Source organism: Strix uralensis, chromosome 12 (genome assembly GCF_047716275.1).
Source record: "Strix uralensis isolate ZFMK-TIS-50842 chromosome 12, bStrUra1, whole genome shotgun sequence".
Classification (NCBI taxonomy): Eukaryota; Metazoa; Chordata; class Aves; order Strigiformes; family Strigidae; genus Strix; species Strix uralensis.
In genome coordinates this window covers 2,155,003-2,172,807 of record NC_133983.1, presented here as the reverse complement: position 1 = coordinate 2,172,807, position 17,805 = coordinate 2,155,003, and the positions used below count along the sequence as shown (strand labels likewise).

General features: G+C 55.7%; 1 protein-coding gene and 2 non-coding genes across 3 annotated transcripts; 2 read left to right on the top strand and 1 right to left on the bottom strand.

The window, feature by feature from the left end:
* Positions 1-10,951: 10,951 nt before the first annotated feature.
* On the top strand, positions 10,952-11,034 carry TRNAL-CAG (transfer RNA leucine (anticodon CAG)). Its single transcript has one exon. It is a non-coding gene; the product is annotated as a tRNA-Leu (tRNA).
* Positions 11,035-11,199: 165 nt separating this feature from the next.
* Positions 11,200-11,282, bottom strand: TRNAL-CAG (transfer RNA leucine (anticodon CAG)). Its single transcript has one exon. It is a non-coding gene; the product is annotated as a tRNA-Leu (tRNA).
* Positions 11,283-12,957: 1,675 nt separating this feature from the next.
* Positions 12,958-17,107, top strand: PLLP (plasmolipin). Its single transcript, XM_074881474.1, has 5 exons — positions 12,958-13,123; positions 15,655-15,828; positions 16,259-16,378; positions 16,458-16,567; positions 16,656-17,107. The coding sequence occupies exons 1-5, from the start codon at positions 13,010-13,012 to the stop codon at positions 16,783-16,785; spliced, it is 648 nt and encodes a 215-aa protein (XP_074737575.1). The 5' UTR covers positions 12,958-13,009; the 3' UTR covers positions 16,786-17,107.
* The last annotated feature ends 698 nt before the right edge of the window (positions 17,108-17,805 follow it).

Sequence of the window (17,805 nt, the reverse complement as noted above, 5' to 3'; positions counted from 1 at the left end):
AAGCGGATGTACCAACACAACAGTCACATCCTGCACCTTTACTTTCTGTTTCATCCAGATCCCACTGGAATATGTAAGAATTTCCCCCTGCCAACCGCCCCAACTGAAGGATGAAGATAAAATCAAGACTGAGACAAATGACAGACAGCCCCTGAAATCTTTTTTCCCAGCTTCCTCAGGGCTGGTGGAAACCTGGCTTCTCTGTGCTGTGGGAAATTCCAACACTGCCAGTTAGGATTTGATTCCTAAGGAGTGAAAACCCCTAGGTTTCCACATGATGCATTTTTAAAACATTGGGTGAAACCCCCAGGCTGTAACTTCAGCCTTTGTTTATATTTAATAGAAAAGCCATTTCAAGGAAATGAAATCAAAATTAATAGTCTGTTTGATCCAGACAGAACAAAACATGCTGCATCTGTTGGGATGTTTTCTGGCCCCTTCCCCAAATGGTGTTTTCTCAGGTCAGGCAGAGCCTGACAGGAAACTTTTATTCCAGGAACTGCCATCGCCCAAGGCTGTCGGGCGCCTTGGCTGCTGGAAGCAATGGCACAGCCCACAGGTGCTCACATCTCACCTGAAGAAACAGGTTCTGCTTCTTCTGCAAAAGGTTTACTGCCAGTGATGGATAAAAGACTGAGGAAAGGATCCAGCATGCACATACAGTGGGGTGGTGAGTGCTTTGTTTGCCAAAGGCACGGCTTGCCGCAGGCATTGTTATTTCAAGGCACAAACAGCTCTTTGGCAGGGTAACACAGCTGCTTGTCCTGTGCAGATGGGGCCGGTGGTGTTTTACCTGGTAGATGACTCCTCCAGGACACCCTCAGAGACCTCCCTTTGCTCCCAGTGAGCTCAGCAGCTGGATTTGGAGGCGGCATCTGCCCAAGAAGGTCCCGCAGCAGGAGGTGGAGGGCAGCTGCAGCTGCAGCACGGCTCCGTGGGACACAGCGAGCCTTCAAGTGCCAGCAGCCGTGTGGGTCTAAGCCACCAGCAAGCCCTGTAGTTCCCACCAAAAGCGAGACATGAGGCACAGCAACTGGCTCCGATGGGAGTGGGCAACTCCAATGAGCAGTGACAAACCTGGGTTGCAGCTGGCAGAAAACTGGCATCACCACTCGCAAGCCATTCCCTACACCACCCTCCCTGTCCCATTGCACATCTGCTCCTCCAGCACACCAGTGCCAGCCACTTGCTGCTCTTCTTTTAGGTCTTGCAGCATTGAAAAAAACAAAGTCAGAGGACCTGCTGTAGCCCAGGAGATATTTCAGCTGTACTAGAGATAAACCATAGGCGTTGTATTGATCTGACACTGAAGGATCTCAGGACTTCTCTGGACTCATCTTGGCTTCAGCTGATTTTAGCTTCTTTAGTTATGACAGAAATTGTCGATGCAATTGTTGTTGTCTGATTTAGTTTTCCTTTAGTTTCTAGGAATAGCAAGCATGGGTCTGGGACTGTAGATTAAATTGTGATGTGGATGAGGGCAGGCACAGGAGGACACCAGCAACCCCAGTTCATAATCACAGCGCCCAAGCAATGGAGTGTGCAACCCTCCAAATCTGGGACAACCATATTGCAAGGAAACAAAGAGCAGAAGAACTGAGTAACTGGGAACCAGAGAACACAGACTGTGCTAAGAAAATGAAACCAAGCAGACCAAAGCTGAGGAGGAAGAAAGCTCACCATGAACATCCAGTGAAGGCCGCAGGCTGGGGCAGTTCACCACAGCCCTTCCCCATTCTTCCTTAGGAGGACTGGAAGGAAACTTCTTGAGGTTACCCTTAGCACCCAAAGGCTCTCTGAAGTGGTGGTACAGCGCCAAAGAAAAGCAGTAGATACTAGGAAGAGGGTTGTTTTTTCCCCCCCATGTAACTTTAACTGTAGTATGAATGAGGAAGGACCCTGGGCTGATCTGAAACCGGACAAGGAAAACCATGAGCAAACAGGTCTGTGCGCCCGCTGCCGAGTGTGGGCAGAGGGACCACGCTCAGGGGCTGGGACTGTCACTCTGGGCCATCGAACACGGCGCCAGGTTTGAGCCTCAGCACTCACAGAAGGACTCGGTGGCTCATGCCTGACAGTTCAGTGTCAAAGCTGGACTCTGGGCTCTCTGGCTTCTGTTCCTGCTCTGCTCTAAGGACAGTTTCATACCAGGATGGATGTCCTGCTACTTAAACACTGGCTCTGCTGTGGAGAAAGGGAGAACAAGGTCTGGTGTGGACTGGATGTTGGTGATGGCACCAGGTGTGCTCAGAAGCCTGATCTGATGTCATACCCCTAACCTTTGGTTGCTCACTGGTAACCATTAGCCAGGAGCTTGGTTTATTGCTCCAAAACACAGATACCACGGGCCAAAGGGCCAGAATCTGTCTTCGCCCTGAGAGACATAAAAGCAGCTCCAACATTTCACACCCATGGCAGCTTTGCCAGGGCTGTGCACGGGCAGGTGCTTGAGCTGTGCACAGGGTCAAGGTCCTCACACGTGGAAGGAACATATGACTAATGCTGGGGGAATTCCTCTTGAAGCAATTCAAAAAGTAATTGACCATGCAAAAGCAATATGCAAAACAACATGCAAAGACAACAAGGGCTGTATCCTAAACCAACAGGACATGGCCCGCCTCCTTCAGGGGATTTCCGTGGTAGTTTGTGTCCCTTGGTTATTCTTGGGTCCTCATGCATGAAGGACTATGCCTTGTTTGTTGCAGTAGGTTTGTCTTCCTGGAAATCAGGTGGTGTCTGAAGAAAAAGGAAAAGTCAGTGAGACCTAGGAGGCTGTATGTGCTCTGGAAGAAAGAGATGCCAGAGGTGATCAGGTGACAATGCTGATGATTTCCACTGCACGGTCTGTTTGGGAGCTCCCAAGGCCTCAGGAGTTGGTCTTCCTGGAGCAGGGAAGCCCAGCACCCCTGGTAGCAGGGATCAACAGCATCCTTTGCTGTCCATGATGTTGTCCATGATCTCCATCCCAGAGGCTTGCTGGAAAGAAGCAGCAGGAACACTTAGCTTTTGGGAAGACCCAGCCCGTCTCAACACTGCAAAGGAGACAGGCTGACCCAAGACTCCAACTCTGACATATCATGAGATTCCCCTTGCCCTGCTAATGCTCCCAGCTCCTTGCACTACACCCAGCTCTCCTCAGTGGCGTTGGCAGCTCAGCCACCATTCTGATACAATCCCCCTTACTGAAGCCCAAGTGCATTAGACTCAAGGAAGCAAAAGCAGCACCTCTGCAGCAGAGCTCCCACACCCACCAGAACTGGGCTCCTCCAGCTTCTCTCGAGGAGTACACACGCAAGCAAGGTCTGTGAGCCAGGACAGGGGGGACTGGTGGTGCCTGTACTGCAGATGAGGCCAGTGCATGCAGCTGGTCCCCGACGTGTGGGACCAGATTCCCAGACTTCAATCTGGAGAAACTCCAATGGCTTTTCCAATGACATGGCACTGGGTGGTATGGCCCAGAGCAGTCCAGAACCGACCTAACAACCTCCTTTCTCCTGGCCAAGGCAACCAGTGCCAGACTCAGGAGATGGTTCCTTAGAGCCAAAGGGAGCCTCTCGCTTTGGAAATGCTCTCAGCCTATGCTTAATGTACAGCTCTTGAGCTGTTACTGTAATAAGGGAGAATTAAATGACAGGGGATCCAGAAAATCTGTTTGGCACTGCACAACTTTGAATTTTCTCACATTAAAGCAAAAGGCAGGAAATGAGGAGCAGATGTCTGGGGCTGTCTGCAGCCAGCATCTCCACAGGAGGTGGAACGACTCCTGTCTGGGCAGTATTGACCAGTGCAGGCCTTGTGTTTTTAAGAAACTGCTTTACTTAGAAAATGTTTTCAAAAATAGCAGAGAACATGAGACAGGCTTTCACTTCTCTGAACACAATGGCTTCCTCCTTCCTTGCGAATAAGAACAAATTTGGGCTCCAGCACACAGTGCAAAACGCTGATACTCTAATTTTTGCACAGTGAGGTAGCCCACGGCTACTAGTGAGCATCCCAAGCCAGCTAGGCTGCAGGACGTGGCTCCTTCCCCTGGCAGCATCATACCTGAGCTGCAAACTGGTGGCTGATCCCAGTGGGACATTACATGGAGAGGTGCAGACCTGCAGTGGGAGTCAGTGCCTCTCCTCGGCAGCCGGAGCAGCCAGAACTGAGGACAACTCATTCTGTGACTGTCCCATGGAGTCTGCCACAGGCTGCTGCAATAAAGAAGATTTAAATTGGTTGAAAATATTGCATGCAAAGGAACAAACACAGAGCTGTTCAGTCCACAACATGGTTAAGCTCTTCTTAAACAGAGAAGAGTCACTTGTGCCCCACAGAGCAAGGCAGCCACCGGGCACAAGCTCTTCCCTAGCACAGGGGATGGGGAAGGCTCTTCTGGGGAGATGTGGCTGGATGGCACAGATAAAATCAAGGCAGCTTTTCAGATGAGGGGAAGGAGCATGCTTGGGACCCTGCCAGAATCGGCTTGCCTGAGCACATCAGGCCCCTGGATCCTGTGAAGTCCCTACGGAACTGGAGAGACGTCCCGATGTGGCAATCCTTCTGCATAGCTGCAGGCCCCCAAGGCAAGATTCCCATGGAGCTGCCAGCTGACCCCTGAAAGGGTGGTCTCTCACCACTGCACTGCAGGGGAGAGAGGGGAGAGGGGCAGCAGGGCTGGTCAGGATGGGCATGACAGAAACCCCCGTGCGCTGTGGGAGACCACAGTTGCCACAGGAGCTGCTGCCAGGCTTTCCCTTGGTGTAGGAGTGGCTGTGCTGTGTCTCACCCCAGGGCAGTAGAGGGGTGTCTCCCCTCCTTTGCTTCCTGGAAAAGGGTCCTACCAGGGCCACTGTGGGAACAGGCGGAAGGTGGGGAGCAGCAAAGTGCCATGGTTCTGCTATTTCACCTCTGCCAGAGCCCAGGGCCAGGCTAGTGCCTGCTGCCCTGGCTGCAGGACAGGATAAGGCAGTGCCTCTTCGCAGCAGCCCCAGTTACTGCCCCATCCCTCTCTCCTGAAGCAGCAGGAGCAGAAAGTGCATGTGCCAGCAACCCCCCTGTCTTGGGAGAGTCCTTCCTCTGGTGGGAACGGCCAGGTCCTGGCCACAGCCCTGTGCTCAGGGACTCAGGAGATCCCACCTGCTGCAGACTCAGCCCTTCAGCCCTATCCCACAGCATGCATGGGCCAGCACAATCATCACCTCTCCACATCCCCACTTCTCATTTCTCCATCCAACATGTTTGCACATGAATCCTGCCAGTCATGAAGAAAGAAGCTTACCAGAAGCAGATCTGTTTATTGCCTTCTCAGAAAGGCTCACCTCTTCCCGTCTCCTCAGGGCACGAGAAGGATGTGTGCCTTCCAACAGTTTCTGTGGGACGAGTTTGATGTGAGCTTATCGCTAAGCCGCGATGGTGGGTGAAGGAGAGATCCAGAAAACCCCTCTGAGCGGCGCCGGTGGAGCTGACCCCTCTCCATCAGAGCTGGTGGCACCTGTGGGCCAGCCCCAAAGGACAAGAGTGCCATGTGCAGTGCTGTGACCTGCTAGACATGGCTGTGCTGGGGCCACTGGCACCCCCTGGTCTGAGCTGAGCCCTCCCATCCCACAAACTTTCAAATCCCAGCCAGTCTCCTAGAGAAATGGGACATCACAGCCCTCCAGACCAGAGCTGTCACTGCGCTCATACGAGCGGCTCTTTATGCCAAGCTTCAGCCACGGGCATGTGCCAAACTCCCCGACAGTGCCCAGGGACACATGAGCAGCAGCAAACAGCCTCAGGAGCCTGCAAGGCTTCCAACAGCAACAAGCCTTTACGTGAACTAGCACAATAAACACAAGGGCTGGGCAGGGTAACAAACCCAGACACACACATTTCTTTGCTCAGGCTCTTAACCCTTTTCAAGCCTTGCTGGCTCAGCTGAGAGACCAGGGAGTCACCAGACCCCTTCCCTCTGCCACCCCAGCTTTTCTGTACCCCACGTTGTAGGAACAGGGTATCTCCTCCTCTGCTTTTGCCCAGAGCCTCCACACTCCCTCTGGATTTCAGCTATAACTCCACTAGTGACTTGCTCCCTCACCAGCTTGATCCCAGGGAAACATGCTTTTGTCTTACCCAAACTTTCTTTCTGGGAGTATCACACCTGCCCCATTACCTGGTGCAGGAGCTCCTTGGGCTCCCAATCAGCTATGGTGGCTGTGGGGTGTATTTTTAGGGTCAATGCAGCTGTCTCACCCCCTAACAGAGCAGCAGGCTACAGGTGCTGGCCATTAGCATTTCAGTGTTGGCTTGGGATAGTTAAAAAAAGGGGTTGCTGGAGGTAAGGATAAGGAAGATCCCTGCCCAGGGCCGTGATTCCTTGGATCAACCTGAGGAGGCACTGGGTGAATTGAAGGAAGCAGAAATGAGGCACGTCTGGGATTCAGGATGCTGTTTGGTGAACTAGTACCCCCCAGGACAGGGTTGATCTCAGACCAGGGCTTGGGATGGACGACAGTCCTGATCACACCTGTGTGCCAAACTAAAACAAACCGCCTGCTGCAGGAGCTGATGGGCCGGTGCCCCTTCTCCCTGAGCCAGACCACAGTCCAGAGACCTCCCTGGGGGGTCTCTTCCACATCCAGCCGCCACCACCAGAGCGCTGCAGGTTCAACCGTTTCGGACCAGTAGGGTGAAATTTAGGGAACAGCCTGTCTGCAGGCAGCAAGACCCCCCAAGGACCCCCAGAGCTGTGACAGAGGGGATGGGGGAGCACTGGTAAGTGCTTGAGCAAAGGCTCTGTCTGGGAGGGGTGCAGGGCAGTGGTGCAGCCGGTCCCCGCGAGCCCCCCCAGCCACCACCGACAGGCATCCGCTGAGAGGAAAGACCCCCATCGGCAAAGAATGCGCCACTTCCCCTGGACACGCACCGGATGGCTGATAAAGAACAAACCCACCCGAAGTGCCCCCAGCTCCTGGCCTGCAGCCAAGGCCCCTCGCCAGCCCGAAGGTGACAGGAGCCACGAGGCTTTTCCTGCCCTTTGAAAGGGTCCCGCTTGCCCCAAGGACCCCACACCACAGCTGCCCCCAGCGAAGGCTCTTGTGGAGTTTCCTGAGGTGGAAGGGCCTCTGTGTCATGCTGCAGCAGACAATGCCATCGTGCGGTGGTTATTGCTTCCTTGGCTGAAGCATCCACGCTAAAAATTGCTGTTTCTGCCCTGGAGTTAATTAGCAAAGCCCTATGCCCTGTGGTTCTGTACCACAAGGAGATCTCCCAGCTGGGTGCTGGTAACTTGGAGCTGGTGTGGATGGACCGGGGCTCCCAAACACTGACCTCCCTGCGGGTCCTGGACACCTCCAGAAGCTGGGCTTCTCCCCCGGGGCAGGAGAGAGACCTTCTGGGACAAGCCCAGCCCGTGGAGGTGCCAGGCTCCTGTGGATCCCACGCAGGAGCTGGACCCACACATTGAGGGGCACCGTGGATCCCACGCAGGAGCTGGACCCACACATTGAGGGGCACCGTGGAGGACACGCAGGAGCTGGACCCACACATTGAGGGGCACCGTGGATCCCACGCAGGAGCTGGACCCACACATTGAGGGGCACCGTGGATCCCACGCAGGAGCTGGACCCACACATTGAGGGGCACCGTGGAGGACACGCAGGAGCTGGACCCACACATTGAGGGGCACCGTGGAGGACACGATTTCAGCGCTGCTGTGTCGTTTCCAGCTCTTTGAGGTGCAGCATGTTCATGCAGATAAACATCTCCGCTCTGAGACCGACCGGATTTTCACCACAGGACAATGGGCTGAGCAAAATGTTCAAAAAATAGCGTTCAAAAAATAGCTTTCACTGCTGGCTGTTTATGTCGGTCTGGATGTGGTTTTTTTTTTTTTTTTTCACTTTCCATCCCCATTCACTTCTCCCCCATCTGGCTGCTCTCCCAGCTTGCTTTCGTGGTGACAGCTCACGCAAAGACAGCCAAGAACTCCTCCGAGCCATACCCATGGGCAGGCAGGGTAGGGAGCTGCGGGCAGGCTCAGTACAGATCTTCCTTCTAATTGCCAGCTGAAGTATTTCAAGAAAAAGCCGTTTCTGAGGAAGGGTTAAATCAAGCCCTGGGGAGCACATGCCCAGTGGTCAGACCTGGGCCTCGGGTCACCCTCTGGGGCTCAGCAGTGGCTGAGGGGGTTCCAGCTGCAGCTGCTCTCGGTGGGACGTGCAACCTTGCGACACCCTCCTGTCCTGGCACGCTCCAGTCCCGTGTACCAGATGTCCTGGCATGTTCGTCAGTCCCCTAGCAGTCCTCACTTCTCCAGAATATGCAATACCGCATTTTGTATAAAACCAATATTAAATATACTCCAGAAAAGAAGGAGGAGCTGCCAAGAGGTGCTGAGAGGTTTTTCTGTAGACAAATGGGACAGGGAAGGGATCTTACCCCTGTACTCGGCACTGGTGAGGCCGCCCCTCGATGAGTGGGTTCAGTTTTGGGCCCCTCACTCCAAAAAGGCCATTGAATGACTCGAGCGTGTCCAGAGAAGGGCAACGGAGCTGGTGCAGGGTCTGGAGCACAGGTCTGATGGGGAGCGGCTGAGGGAACTGGGGGGGTTTAGTGTGGAGAAGAGGAGGCTGAGGGGAGACCTCATGGCCCTCTACAACTCCCTGAAAGGAGGGTGCAGAGAGGGGGGATGAGTCTCTTGAGCCAAGGAACAAGTGATAGGACAAGAGGGAATGGCCTCAAGCTGCGCCAGGGCAGGGTCAGACTGGCTCTTAGGAAGGATTTCTTTGCAGAAGGGGCTGTTGGGCGTTGGAATGGGCTGCCCAGGGCAGGGGGGGAGTCCCCATCCCTGGAGGTGTTCAAGAGGCAGATTGACATAGCGCTGAGGGATCTGGTGTAGTTGCCATCTGTCAGTGCTGGGTTAACGGTTGGGCTGGAGGATCTTCAAGGTCCTTTCCAACCGAGATGATTCTGTGATTCTGTGATTCTGAAATCCAAGTGCTGACTTCTTTGCAACTGGCCCACATAGTGAAGAGTCATCCTCCATCACATCCTCCGAGGGACACTGTTGGATATTTCTGGTCCCTTTTCAATACATAAATAAGCTGGTATACAGTGTGAATGGTTGGGGTGTTTCCTCTCCTCCCCCCGCTTCCTGACGCACTGCCGATGGCGGCCCCGCCTGGGATGCTGACTCACACTTCCCACCATTGTGTGGTCTGGGCACTGCCCCCCCTCTGGCCCCCTACTCTTGTCACCAGCCAGGGCGAAGGCCCTTTCCCACCCTGGCGGGGCTTCCCCGGGGTATTTCTGTTGAGAGGTGGAAGCAATCGTGGCAGGTGAGCTCGCCCTCCTGATTTAACCCGCCGCGTTGTTTCGCTGGGGCACAGCCATGGTGGTGGTGTCTGAAAAGTGGATTCATCACCTGGTGTGCAGTAGGTCAATAATCACACACTCAAGAGAGATATTGAGACATTTCTTATTTATTTTAGGGTTGTGCAAGCCTAGGTGCTTGGTGGTTTCCCCCAAATCAAGCACACCAATGGGGTTTTTTGCGCTGTATTTATACACAAAGCTTGCAGGCGTTGTTGTTTTCCAAGTTTCTCCTCTCTTTGATTATTTGTTTAATATTCCAATAAATGTAAGCAAATGTAAGGAGTAAAGCTCCTATTTCTGTGTCTTTTGAGAAAAATGTTAATATCCAGAGTTGTGAGGCTCTCAACTCCTTGTTCTCATTGCTGCTATGGCTTGTTACTGGTGTTTTGAGACCACTGCTTGGTGAAGCAAGGACTCGAGTCCAGCTGTGTGAGGTGTGTGCACCCGCTCATACCCCGAGCTTCTCGCCAGTGCCTGGAGATTGGTTGTTTAAGGCAAAAGGTATGAGAAGTGGTTTTATTGCCATGTCACAGATGTACGGATAGACTGGACATGAGGAAAAAATGTTTCCCAGAAAGAGTGGTCAGAGAGTGGAATAGGCTGCCCAGGGAGGGGGTGGAGTCACCATCCCTGGGTGTGTTTAAGGGTTGTTTGGATGAGCTGTTGGGGGATGTGGGGTAGGGGAGAACTTTGTAGAGTCGGGCTGAGGGTTGGACTCGATGGTCCCAAGGGGCTTTTCCAACCTGAATGATTCTGTGATTCTATAACACCAAGAGAAAGACATGAGAGTTGGAAGAAACACTCCCAGCGTGGGTCCCGGGGTGGGTGGGAGCCTGCGAACGTTGCAGTGGGTGAGTAGTTTAAGGACTTTTACTAAGACAGCAGAGAGCAAGGACAGCTCATAGGAAACTTAAACCACCTCCTGTGTCTGAGCGCTACAAGCACTTTTTACATTTAATAATGTAAATTACAATAGTTAATTTACATACAATTATAATACTGCTGACAATACTTCTACTGCGCATGCTCAGGGGAAGGGTCTTCACCTTTTTGACCTATAGGTGTGATTTTTAGTATTAGAATGAGGGCAGTTCAGCGAAGAATACATGGACCACGTGTTTGCTTGCCAAGTTGGCGCTCTTCAAGGTCTAACGGCTCCGGGATGTCCTTGCTCCAAGGTGGCTATCAACTTGTCCTGCTGATTCGGGATGCCTTTGGCTTTAACAAAGAACATCTTTCTTGACCTAATATTGTTACATTGCTCTAAAAGTTTCACCTTAACGGTGCTTTCTACTCCTGTGTGGCTTGTGAGCCGACCAGGGCAATGACAGCGAGTTTACACCTTTGAGAAGCTTTTTGCCCGCTGAGAATTGGCCACAAACCCCCGCGGCACAGACGAAGCGCGGTTGCAAACCCCGACGAGCGGCACCGCAGGGGGCTGCCGGGGGGCACCCTCACCCCGCGCCTGGCCGGGGGGCGCACAGACCCCCCCCGCAGCCACGGAGGAGCCCACCCGGCGGTGGAGCCCCTCGGGGCAAGGGGGTGGCGAGGAGTGGCCACAGCGGCCGCCTACGAGCCCCGTAGCGCGGGGCGGGCTGAGCCGCGCAGCGCTGTCAGGATGGCCGAGCGGTCTAAGGCGCTGCGTTCAGGTCGCAGTCTCCCCTGGAGGCGTGGGTTCGAATCCCACTTCTGACAACTCGCAACTCTTTTGCGAGTGGCCTCATACCGCTAATTAAAATTAATTCGTTAATTGCTTTTAATTGTTGTGGTTTGGTCGCTTAGCTGTGGGATTTTTTTAATAAATCAGCCCCCTCCTCCTCCAAATAAAACAAGCCGTTACCGGGCGGCGCAAAAAGGAGCTGTCAGAAGTGGGATTCGAACCCACGCCTCCAGGTGAGACTGCGACCTGAACGCAGCGCCTTAGACCGCTCGGCCATCCTGACCCGCCGCGGCACCCGCCGCCCGCCGCCGCCTTCCTGGGGCGCGTGGTCGCCCGTGGCGACCGTCCCGGAGTGGCCACGGCGACCGGGGAGAGCGGCCCGAGGGACAGCGGGTGTCACCCCCGACTCCCAAAGGGCGGCCGCGGAGCTGCGGGCCGCTCAGCCTCGCCCCCACCCCTGGGAAGGTGGCGGAACCCCCCGGGAACGGTCCCCGGGCAAGTGAAGGTCCTCAGGAGCATCCGGCACGGCTTCTGCAGCAGCCACCAGCTTGATAAACTTCTGCGATGAGATGGTGCCTCAGTGATGCTCGTGCGGCTTCTCATTTGGTGTAAGAGCTCGAGTTGAATGGATTGTGGATTTCTCCGGGTAGATTAGAAATTATTTAAAATTTTAAAAATTTAAAAAAAAAAAAAAAAAAGCGGCTGAGGGAACTGGGGGGGGTTTAGTCTGGAGAAGAGGAGGCTGAGGGGAGACCTCATGGCCCTCTACAACTCCCTGAAAGGAGGGTGCAGAGAGGGGGGATGAGTCTCTGGACCCAAGGAACCAGCGCCAGGCCAAGAGGGAATGGCCTCAAGCTGCGCCAGGGCAGGGTCAGACTGGCTCTTAGGAAGGATTTCTTTGCAGAAGGGGCTGTTGGGCGTTGGAATGGGCTGCCCAGGGCAGGGGGGGAGTCCCCATCCCTGGAGGGGTTGAAGAGTCGGGTTGACCCAGCGCTGAGGGATCTGGTGGAGTTGGGAACGGTCAGTGTGAGGTTCATGGTTGGACTGGAGGAGCTTCAAGGGCTTTTCCAACCGAGATGATTCTGTGATTCTGTGACATCATGGGCCTGGCAGACGAGGGAGAGCAGCAGGTATTGTCTGTCCGGACTCGTGAGAGGCCTTGGACACCATCTCCCATAAAATCCTCCTAGAGAAGCTGTTGGTGTCCAGGCACAAAGTCTAGCTGGAGGCCAGTCACTAGCAGTGTACCCCAGGGCTCCGTACTGGGTCAAATCCTGTTTAACGTCTTCATTAACAATCTGGATGACGGGGCTGGGCACACCCTCGGCGGGTCTGCAGATGGCACCAACCTGGAAGGGGTGGCTGATACTCCAGAGCGTTGTCCTGCCAACCAGGGGGACACGGACAGGCTGGAGAAAGGAGCTGGTAGGAACGTCCTGAAGTTGAGGGTGGTGAAACACTGGTGCAAGTTGCCCGGAGAAGTGGCAGATGCTCCATCCCTGGAAACATTCAAGGTCAGGTTGGATGGGGGGTCTAAGCAACCTGATGGAGTTGAAGATGTCCCTGCTCATGGCAGAGGGGTTGGACTAAATGACCTTCAAAGGTCCCCTCCAACCTGAACCATTCGATGCTTCTATGATTCAACAAAGAGATGCGCAAAGAGGAACGACCCCAGGCACCGGGACACGCTGGGGGCCACTAAACCGCCGCAGGGGTGCTGGCGGGCACGGGGAGCTGCCACCCAGCCTCGTGTGTCCGGGCAGCCCGAGGCAGAGCGCTGCAGGGAGGAGGAGGAGGGAGGGGGTGCTGGCCCCGGTACCGGGCTCCCCAGTGCGTACTGGGGAGCCCAGCGCTCCGCCCGGCGCCCCCCCCCTCCCAGCGCGGTGCGGGGGATGGGGAGGACCCACTGGCGACGCCCGGGGGAGGCGGCGGGGCCGGCCCCGCGCCCCGCCCGGGGAGGGGCAGGAGGCGTCCCGGGGCCGCGCCAGGGCCGGTGCCGGTGCCCGGGGCATGGCGGGGCTGCCCGGCACCGCGCGGACCCGGAGCGGCTCCCCGGACTCCGCCGCCGCCCTGGACGGCGCCTTCCTCTGCTCGCCCCTCGGCGGGCTGATGGTAGCCCAAGCCGTGAGTACCGGGGAGAGGGCACCGGGAGGGGGGTCCGGCTTCTCGGCCTCACGCCCTTTGCCGGTGGTAACTCGGCTCGACGCCTGGCAGCTCCCAGCACCGGGCAGGGGCTGCCCCGCAAGGTCAGGGGGGGCTGGATGGAGAACCGTGGCAACCGAGGTGTGTTGGGGTTGCCCCTGGGGAGCCCGCGGGGCTCTCACGCTCCCTGGGCGCTCCCGGCCTTCCAGGGTGTCCTCCCCAGCCGTCAGGCTCTGGCCGCTCTCAGAGAAGCCCAAGGGTCTTTGTGCCTCGAACCGAGCAGCGGCATCACCTCTCCATGGCTTCAGCATCGGAGGCAACTGCAGAATAAACTCCTGCTGCTGCTCCCTCCTGGTGCCCGGGACCTTGAGTGCGATGTGTGCACGTAGAGGTGGGAGTTCAGCCACGGACGGGGCCACGTGTCACCTGCCCCGGTGTTTGCCCACGGTGCTGCCCTGCTCCAGTGGGAGCCTGTTGGCTCGTCCCCTCTCCCTGGGACAGCATTGGCGGGGGCAGCAGCAGAATGTGCCCTGAGCAGCCGCTGTGGAACAGCTGACATGGACCTGGCTCCCTGCTCCAGATTTTGACCCCTGGGCATGGCTGGGCCGGTTGTGACACAGGAACAAACGCTCAGGGAAGGGTCGGGGAAGGATGCGGCCAGGGGGTGTCTTGGAGAAGCATCGGGAAAGAGAGATGGAACCAAGGTCAGCAGAAGGGATCCTTCAACCCCACACCTGCCCCCCCCTCTCCAGCCCATTGCTGGGGCCGGACCATTAAAGACGCTCGCCCAGCTCCCACCAAGACTTGCTGCTCCCCAAACCTCTCTCCTACAGGCTTTTCTCCCCCCAGCAGCCAGAGCAGGGCAGCTCGCACATGCCGCCTCCCACTCCAAGAGCACAGAGACTTCTTCCTAATCATGCTTCCCCCCAACGCATATTTTGCGATCACGAGTGTTAGAAATCGATGTGACAGACAAGGAGGCATTGTCGGGGCAGCCAAGCACCAGGGTGTTGTATTCGGGCAGGACAAAGGCTGTTGTGTTTCTTCTGTGACAATAAGCAATGCAGGCTTACGCAGGGGCAGAGGCTTTCCAAAGAGCCCTTCTCCTCCCCACCAGTGGGACACGACTCCGCCGACGCCCTGCCAAAGCGGAGGTGAGCGCACGAGCCGGGTGGTGCTGATGCCTTCACCTGGCTCTGCTCAAAGAGATCCCAACCCCAGCTGGGAACCAGAATAAATCATGGCTGTGTCTGGGGCATGTTCACACCCCAGCCTTGCTGCGGGCATCTCCCCAGGATGTTTGGTCATGCTGGGAAGCGCAAAGGGTGCAGGGCTGGAGCCTCCTTGCTCCCCAGGCTCCCTACTTTGCTCTGGTCCAGCCGGGAGGTGATGGACGGTGAAGCAGAGCCCACCAGCACCCTGCCAGAGCCCCGGCTCTGTGTCCCCATGCACAGGCTGTGGTTGAGGCTGCAGAACAAACAGGGCAAATCACAGAAAGTACCATTTGCTTTGCTTTTCCAGGCTCCAGCGCTATGTGCTGGTGTCTCACTCTCTGCTTGCTCTGTCATGGGTTGGGGGCTTTCCAAATAAAAAAACACCCACAAACTTGGTGCTCCAGAGAATTCCCCAGGGAGGGGATGGGGGAGAAGGCGGCTGCTCCCTGGCCCCATCACTGTGAGTGAAGCAGGGCAGCATCTCCTCCAGAGTCCAAAGATCAGGGGTGGACACAGAACAGGGAGGGGAAAGAAAAAAAAAAAAAGAATGAATGAAATGCCACCTGTGCTGGGCTCTTCCACCCCTGCCTGATAGGGAGCCAAGAGCAGAGACCTGCTCCCTGCTGCCACAGCTGCCCTGCGGGCTCTGCTGGGGGCTGCAGGGAGGGGAGGAATCAGCTCTGCCCTGGCTCTGCTTATTTCTCCTGGAGCAGACCCAGAAACAGACTCACGTACCGGGGTGTCTTTGTGGATCACTCTGCAGGCACACGATGCTGCGATCACTGTGCAGTTAAGCCTGTTGAATGGTGAAAGGTGAGCCCGTGAAGCTGTATATACAGGAGGTATAAACCAGACCAGCCCAGACCTAACCAAATAGTGGAGAGAAGCTAAGAAGCTGCACCTGGGGGAGATGAAGGCTGAGCTGCAGCCTCAGGAGCCCCCACACATCCAGTTCTCATCCAGCCCATGAGATGTCCCTACCCCTGAGCAGACTGTCCCTACCTGCATAGGCTGGCCCTGGGCATGGTTGAAAAGGAACCTTTGGTGACGAGGATGCCCAGGTTTCCCCACCCTGCCTTGCAGGACATCCCTGTACCAGCTCCTGGGGTTGCTGTAAGGGGTGGACAAGCCCATCCCTGGAGCAAGGAGGGTCCTGGGTGGGGTCCCCATCCTGGGCTCTCGCATGTCCCTGCTTTGCTGGAGCTGGGCTGACCCAACTGCTGTAGGTGCTGTGGGTGATTCTCTGCTCCCCCCCTGCAGGAACCACCACCCGAACGCTTTCTCCGTTTCACCCCACAGGTGCTTGGCTTACTGGTGTGGGCTCTCATCGCCGACACAACGTACTACCTCCACGCGGCATACAGCTGGGTGATGTTCGTGTCCATCTTCCTCTGGATAGTAACAGTCCTTTTCTTCATGACTTACCTCCTGCAGCTTCAGCTAAAGTTCTATGTGATCCCCTGGCCCCTCGTGGTACGTAGCCGAGAGTGAGCAAGGCGGGGTCCCAAGTGGGAAACATCCTGGGGAGATGCTCCAAGAGGACCAGGGCTTCAGGCTCTTCTGGGCTGATGGAACAAAGTCCCCTGCACTTTGCACAATGACATTCGTTCTGCCCCTCAATTGCTTAGAAAATTTTCAGAACAGGGAGCCCCGTATCAATCCAGAAAGTTACAGCCACCATGTCACTGGTGCAGTCATGGTGTCAACCTGAAACCCTCAGAGCAACCTGGGGTGCATTTAATGAGATGTTCACCTGAGGTTTGTTCCCAGCATGAGGGGCTGGACCCTTTTCCTCTGGTTCTCCTGGGGAAGAGGGAGGAACGCGAAACTGAGCTTTTTGTTCAACCCTCATCCCAGTGCGCACGATGTCTGAGCCTCATGACCTCCTCTTTCTCTTTCACAGCTGATGATCTTCAATGCTGCAGCGACCATCCTGTACGTCACTGCCTTCGTAACGTGTGCGGCCGCCGTCCAGCCTACATCCTGGCGGCAGTGGGATTACAACCGGAGAGCCGCGGCGTCCGTAAGTAGCGGCGGGCAGGTGAGGGCCATGGGGCTGGGGCAGCTGCCACACTCACGCCCGGGGTGTGCTCCTCTTCCAGTTCTTTGCCTGCCTCACCATGATCACCTACGGGGTGAGCACCTTCTTCAGCTTCCGCGCCTGGAAAGGGTTCGGCAGCAACGCGGCCACCAGCCAAGTGACTGACCACATGTAAGGAGCAGACAGCAGAGCCCAGCCACGGGCCACCCTGGGTCAGCTCATGCCAGGCTCTGTGGCTCAGAGTCTCGCGTGCCACCAGGTCTCGTTCCTGGGCCAGCCTGTGCTGGCAGCCACGATCAGTACTGGGTTGCATGGACACTGCTCTGTGGTCCCTGATGATGCTTCCGGCTGATGCACCCACAGCACAAACCCGCTGGCACCGTCACTGACAGGAGGACCTGGACTCGCTAGAGGCTGAAGCTCCTGCTTGTCCTTGGGGTTCATCCAGATCATCGCTGGAGCAGCTCCACTGAGGGGGCTCAGCCAAATCAGCATGCTCCACTACTAAAATCCACTAAACCAAGCCCAGGTTCCTGTCTCTGGTCATTCGCAGCTACAGTGTAAGTAATTGCAATTAATATGATACATAAACAGTGGTATAGCTGGAGGATGTAGGCTAAGCAAAGGAAAACGTCTAAACCCTTCTTGTATTGATTTCTGAAAACATGAAGTACAAATTTTATGCTTCAAATAAAAATCTTCCTAAATCCAGCACTGCAGTTGGTCAATAAAAAATTTGTCTTGGTAGAAGGTGATACATGGAGCAAAGAGCAGAGCTGGCACCGTCAGAGGCAGCTGCCCCTTCCCACTGCCTGTGGACACTACAGCCCGGCCCTGGGGAGGGGGCAGTAAGTGCCCAGGGCTGACCTGGCTTTGCTCTGCCCACACGCACACACCCATCCATCCCCGCGCACACGCGGAGCTGCACTCCAGACTGCGAGAACACGAACGCCGTGCCAAGGCTTTGCCGTGCTCCCTCCCCCGGGCTCAGCACCAGACACACCACCTATTAACCGGCAAGGCAGGTTTGCCTGTTAGCTACAGGTGGTCTTCAAAAATCCAAACTCAGTCTGCAGATGCTCTGGGAACACACAGAGGGGCAGCGCCTCAGAAGAACACAGAGCCGTGCTGCTCCCCCACGCTGCAGGCGACAAATTCACCTTTTATTTCTTGGGGACACGCACTGGCGTTGGTCAGAACTAGAAGCCAAGCCCAGCCAGACACAGCAACCTTCCCCTCCACGCCCTCCTTGCACAAGCTAATAAAAAGAGATGAAACACATTCAGTTTATTTCCGGGTATTTCTGCAGAGGGAAGCTGGTGCACAGTGAGCCAAAATTTACTGCATGCTCTGCACGGGTAAAGTTTGAGCAGCTTGTCTACAGAGGCTCAGGAAATTTAATGGAAGGT

Bases quoted from the DNA above. Each gene is read 5' to 3' on its own strand.
- PLLP (XM_074881474.1), top strand. From the start codon at position 13,010: ATGGCGGGGCTGCCCGGCACCGCGCGGACCCGGAGCGGCTCCCCGGAC. The intron at 13,124-15,654 runs GTGAGTACCGGG...TTCACCCCACAG, and splicing joins GGCTGATGGTAGCCCAAGCC to GTGCTTGGCTTACTGGTGTG. The intron at 16,568-16,655 runs GTAAGGAGCAGA...GCGTGCCACCAG, and splicing joins AGCCAAGTGACTGACCACAT to GTCTCGTTCCTGGGCCAGCC.